General features: G+C 44.1%; 1 protein-coding gene across 1 annotated transcript; it reads left to right on the top strand.

Annotated features, from left to right (window-relative positions):
- Positions 1–213: 213 nt before the first annotated feature.
- Positions 214–4215, top strand: LOC149168896 (uncharacterized). Its single transcript, XM_089425011.1, has 3 exons — positions 214–3140; positions 3333–3820; positions 3917–4215. Exons 1-3 carry the CDS (start codon positions 214–216, stop codon positions 4213–4215), a joined length of 3714 nt encoding a protein of 1237 aa, XP_089281137.1.
- Positions 4216–4881: the final 666 nt, after the last annotated feature.

Below are 4881 nucleotides of genomic sequence, written 5' to 3'. Positions count from 1 at the left end.
AGAAACGATCAGGGAGACATTCTTCAGAATCATCAAGGAATTTTAACCCTGCTCACTAAGCATTTTAACAGCATAGCTCAAGGACCTGAGGTGGACAGAATAGATGCAATCGCTGAACTCATTAAATCCATTCCCAGAACAATCACCAATGAGCAAAATCTTGCATTAACTAGGGAAATCTCTCTGGAAGAGGTGGAAGAAGCTGTGAAGAGTATGCCGAATGACAAAGCGCCTGGGCCTGATGGCTTTACCATCAACTTTTATAAAGCCTGCTGGGAAATTGTTAAATATGAGGTCTGGGAAGTGGTGGAGGACTCTCGGCGCTCTGCCTCAATTCTCAAATCTCTCAATTCAACTTTCCTAGCCCTGATTCCCAAAGAAGAAGAAGCCAACACCCCAGCAAAGTTTAGACCCATTGCTTTATGCAATGTCATTTATAAGATTATCTCTAAAGTTATTGCCAATAGATTGAAACCTATTCTTCCGAACCTCATCTCAGAAGAACAATCAGGATATGTTGAAGGAAGACAAATTCTGGACAACATTTTGCTGGCTCAGGAAATGATTCATACTCTTCAATCCAAGAAAATCGCAGGAATGATGATGCAACTAGACTTATCAAAGGCTTATGATAAAGTCAACTGGAACTACCTTGAAGTAATCTTAAAAGCTTTCGGGTTTGCCAATCAATGGATTAAATGGATTTTAGCTCTGATTAAATCTACCAAATTTTCTATTCTAGTTAATGGCTCCCCTGCCAACCAATTCTCCCCCTCAAGAGGAATCAGACAAGGAGACCCTTTGTCACCTTTCCTTTTTGTTATCCTGATGGAAGGTTTGAGCAGACTCATTCGCAACGCTGAAGAGGAAGGGAAGATTAGAGGGTTACATCCCCTGCCCCATATTCCAGCGACCACTCACCAAAAATTTGTTGATGATACTATGCTGCATGGTTCTCCTACTGTCAAAGAAGCCCTGGGCTATAAGAGGATCCTCAATCTTTTCAGTGAAGCCTCAGGTATGGAAATTAATCTATCTAAATCTACCATCTTTTTCTTCAATACGCATCTAGCTGTGCAAAAAAATCTGTCTAGCATTCTAGGCTTCCGCAGAGGAAGTCTGCCCTCGAGGTATCTAGGCGCTCCCCTAACAGACAAACCTTGGCAAAAAGTGCATTGGGAGAAGGTCCTAGCCAATTTGGAGAAGAGATGTCATCACTGGACCCATAGAGCTCTCAATTTTGCAGGGCGGCTAGTGTTAACTAAAGCAGTTTTGCAAGCTATTCCTCAATACTTGCTATCCATAATCCCTGCTCCCAAAGGAGTCTTGCAGAAGATGAGGGTGATCCAAAGATCCTTTTTATGGACAGGAAATGTTGAGAAGAAAAAGTGGGCACTAGTGGCTTGGAATAAATTGTGCAAACCCAAAAAATTGGGAGGGTTAAACTTGCTAGATCCCTTTACCATCAATAGAGCATGTGGGGCTAAGCTTTGGTGGAAATGGCTGAAGGAACCCAATCTTCCTTGGGCAAGACATTGGAAGGAAAAATACGCTCCATTGCATAGCACTCAGAACTTAATCAGAATGCAAGAGAATCCAGAAGGATCTCTGATCTGGAACCTGGCAAGGAGAAATCGAGGTATTGTTCAGGAGAATAGCTTTTGGGAAATTCGTAATGGGGAAACGGCCTTGTTTTGGGAGGACGCTTGGCAACAACTCCCGAAATTAGAGAGGCCAGAGTTTGCAGACCTGCAAAGAAATTATCAAGGGCTGGGGAGAACCAAGGTGAATCACTATTGGAATCCTAATAGCAGGGACCTGGAATGGAGAGAATGGACGATCAATGGCACAAAAAATATAGCTGAGGCTAACAACGACATCAGGAACCTGCAGAATCTATTAAGCAAAAGAAGAATAAGGAAGGTTGATGACAGAGACCAACTAAGATGGGGAAAGCAAGGAGGGGGCCATTTCACGCTCAAAGAAGCCAGAGAGTATATCGAAAACTCAGAGCCAGTCGAAGAGGTTCATTGGAGCAACAAGGTCTGGGATTCTCAATTCTGGCCGAAAATTAAAATCTTCCTCTGGCTCCTAATGCGCAGGAAAACTCTCACATGGGAGAATCTCCGCAAGAAAGGGTTTTGCGGCCCTTCTAGGTGCCCCATGTGCAATAAGGAAGAAGAAACTATGAATCATCTCTTCAACACTTGCGAGTGGGCTAACCACCTGTGGAATTGGGCAGAAAACACTTTGCAGCAAACGGACAGAACCAAAAATTCCATCCAAGAGACCATTGAGAATTGGCGGGGCAACTTTTCTAGTAATCAGAGGATCAACACCATTTGGAAAATAATGTCGGGGTTCATTACCTGGACAATTTGGAAAGAACGAAACAGGAGAGTATTCTTAAACGAAACCAGAGATATATTTCACGCTATAGAAATTATTACCCAAAATGTAAGACAATTGGTTCTTGTCAAAAGCAAAGCAGACCAAGATAACAAAGTATCAAATCGGGACTTACAAATTTTAAAAGTCTTTAACCTGGACAATAGAATGAGTTTGGCTACATCAAACCGCCAACAGGAGATAAGCACCACGTTGAGTATCTGGAAACGTCCACCTGCAGGCTTCCTAAAGCTAAATTTCGATGGAGCTTCGAGAGGCAATCCAGGAATGGCCGACATCGGGGGCATTATAAGGAATAGCGCAGGGGAAATTCAGCACATCTACAGCAGAGCCTTAGGAGAAGGAACGAACAATGAGATGGAGTTCGCAACTATGGAACAGGGTCTCAGAATTCTTAGAAATTTACAGGTAGGCACAACAGTGGTTGAGGGGGATTCTCATCTCGTGATAACAGCAGCCAGAAAGATGTATGCGGGAGCCAAAGCCAGTAAGGTTACTCAGCACTGGCGACTGGCTAAAGTTACAAAAAACATAGCTGAACATTTGGGGTGGCTGAAAGGTTTGATTTTTCAAGCTGTTAGACGTAAAGCCAACGTAGTCGCGGACCATCTGGTGAATTATGGTATAGAGAACCCCACTAGCATATTGGACAGTTGTTGGAAGGACGTCATATGCCCGGAATTAAGAGATAGGTGTACCCTGCTCTCGAGGCAGGATTTGATGAATGAAAAGTAAGGCCGAAGGGTCGGCGCTTTAGGCAAGGTTTACGACATGAGTAGGATCATGCGTACAACAGGTAGTTTTAAAGGTTGGCAGAGGAACGAAGGACAGGCAGTTCAGGAGCATTCAATGCTCGAGCAGGAGGAAGGTACTCGCATCTGATACATGATAAAAAAGAATGGGTGCCGCTGACGCCCTTTTAGTGGACGGTACACTTGGCATGCTTTGGAGGATGGCAAGGAAGGTGACCGTAAGGGAAAGAATTCGAGCCATAACCGAAATAATACACCACCTCGCAGGAATAATTATGACAAGACCTGCGGGCAACAGGAAATGGATCAGCATACCGCCAGTGAATCCCCCAATTTCATCTATTTATTAGTAGCTCCACGCAGAGGCAGAGGCACTGTTTCTTCGATCTGGAGGCTGAAACTCTCTTCCTTCGGCCGTAGAATGCTGTGCTGCCTGTCGAGTGAGGTTGAAATCATGGCGGGAGAGGGAAGCCATAATGCTTCGGCCAATAGAGATTTAAAAAGAGCTCGTGAAGCATATGAGACCTGCATCTCGCAGAAAGAAAAATGGAAAATCGAGGAGTTGGAGGCCATTGCCACGGAGGAGGAGGAAAATTTGAAGGCTCAAGAGCTGGAGAAGGAGATTGACTGGATTCAGGACCCTGGCTCGATTACAACACGTGCAACTTAGTTTGTGCGAACGCAAGCTGAGATGTGGAGAATGAAAACAATGTTGGCCAAAGCTCTGAGTATGTAGGGGAACTATTTTGACCAAGTGCGTCAAGCCCAACAGGTGACCGCAACTGCGTCAGAGGAGCACATTGCAATTCTGGAAAGCTTGGAGTTCAAGATAAGTGCTCTGGAACAACAGTTTGACACCATGTCAAAGAAGCTCTCGGTTCTGATTAGTCTCTTGAGGCACACTATAGGTCCTGATGCCAGGCATGCTGAGGATAGGATGGAGGAGCGCACTGGCGATTTTCAGAACACTCGTCCAGCGCCTGCTCAGGCAGGCAAAGCTAAGACAGCGTCTGCGCCGGAAACCTCCAAAAATTATATTGTTCTTGAAATGTAATGGGTCTTGGCTATTGTTCTTGCTGAATCCCTGAGGTTGGGTCAGCTGTTGTTTCTACCTACCCTGGTGGGTTTTCTTGGTTTTGTTATATTTTGCTCAGGAACTCAAGGTTCTTTGTCTGCGGCTCTAGTTGTGTAGAGGTCTGGTCTCTACTGCTTTTGTCAAACCCCTTTTTCTTTGCCGCCCTGCGTGGTGTGCCCGGGGTCGTTTGGCTGGTCTTTTTGGTCATCTCTTGGTGCATGCTTTGTAAAAGGGCAGTCTGTTGTCTGCTCGTGCAGACCTTTTGTAAAATATGTATTCTTACGCTAATATAATACGTTGATTTACACAAAAAAAAGAAATAAGGAGGAGGATACAACTATGACAACCTTTACTAACAAAGACAATGTGGAAAATAGGGGTATGCATTCTACCGTCTCTTCTTTTTGTACTCAAGCCTGCAGTGAATTGTGGCATGTTTAATCTAGAGTACCATTCCATACAATTTCACATAGGGAATTGTTTAATTCCTCTGAAGAATTATACGAAGAGAGCATTTTCTCAGGGAATGATAGATCCTATAATGTAGTAGGTAGAGGATCCATTCTAATAAGGCATAGAGATGGAAAAAGTAGGTATTTGCATGTTGTGAGACATGTACTTGGTATGGAGATTAATCTTCTTGCA

This window comes from Pinus tabuliformis, chromosome 4_2 (genome assembly GCF_031772625.1).
Source record: "Pinus tabuliformis cultivar Carrire ecotype Pingquan chromosome 4_2, CPIR1, whole genome shotgun sequence".
Classification (NCBI taxonomy): Eukaryota; Viridiplantae; Streptophyta; class Pinopsida; order Pinales; family Pinaceae; genus Pinus; species Pinus tabuliformis.
The sequence above is the reverse complement of the archived record's forward strand: the minus strand, read 5'-3'. Positions and strand labels throughout refer to the sequence as shown.

Bases quoted from the DNA above. Each gene is read 5' to 3' on its own strand.
- LOC149168896 (XM_089425011.1), top strand. From the start codon at position 214: ATGCCGAATGACAAAGCGCCTGGGCCTGATGGCTTTACCATCAACTTT. The intron at 3,141-3,332 runs GTAAGGCCGAAG...ACGCCCTTTTAG, and splicing joins CAGGATTTGATGAATGAAAA to TGGACGGTACACTTGGCATG. The intron at 3,821-3,916 runs GTGCAACTTAGT...ATTTTGACCAAG, and splicing joins CCCTGGCTCGATTACAACAC to TGCGTCAAGCCCAACAGGTG.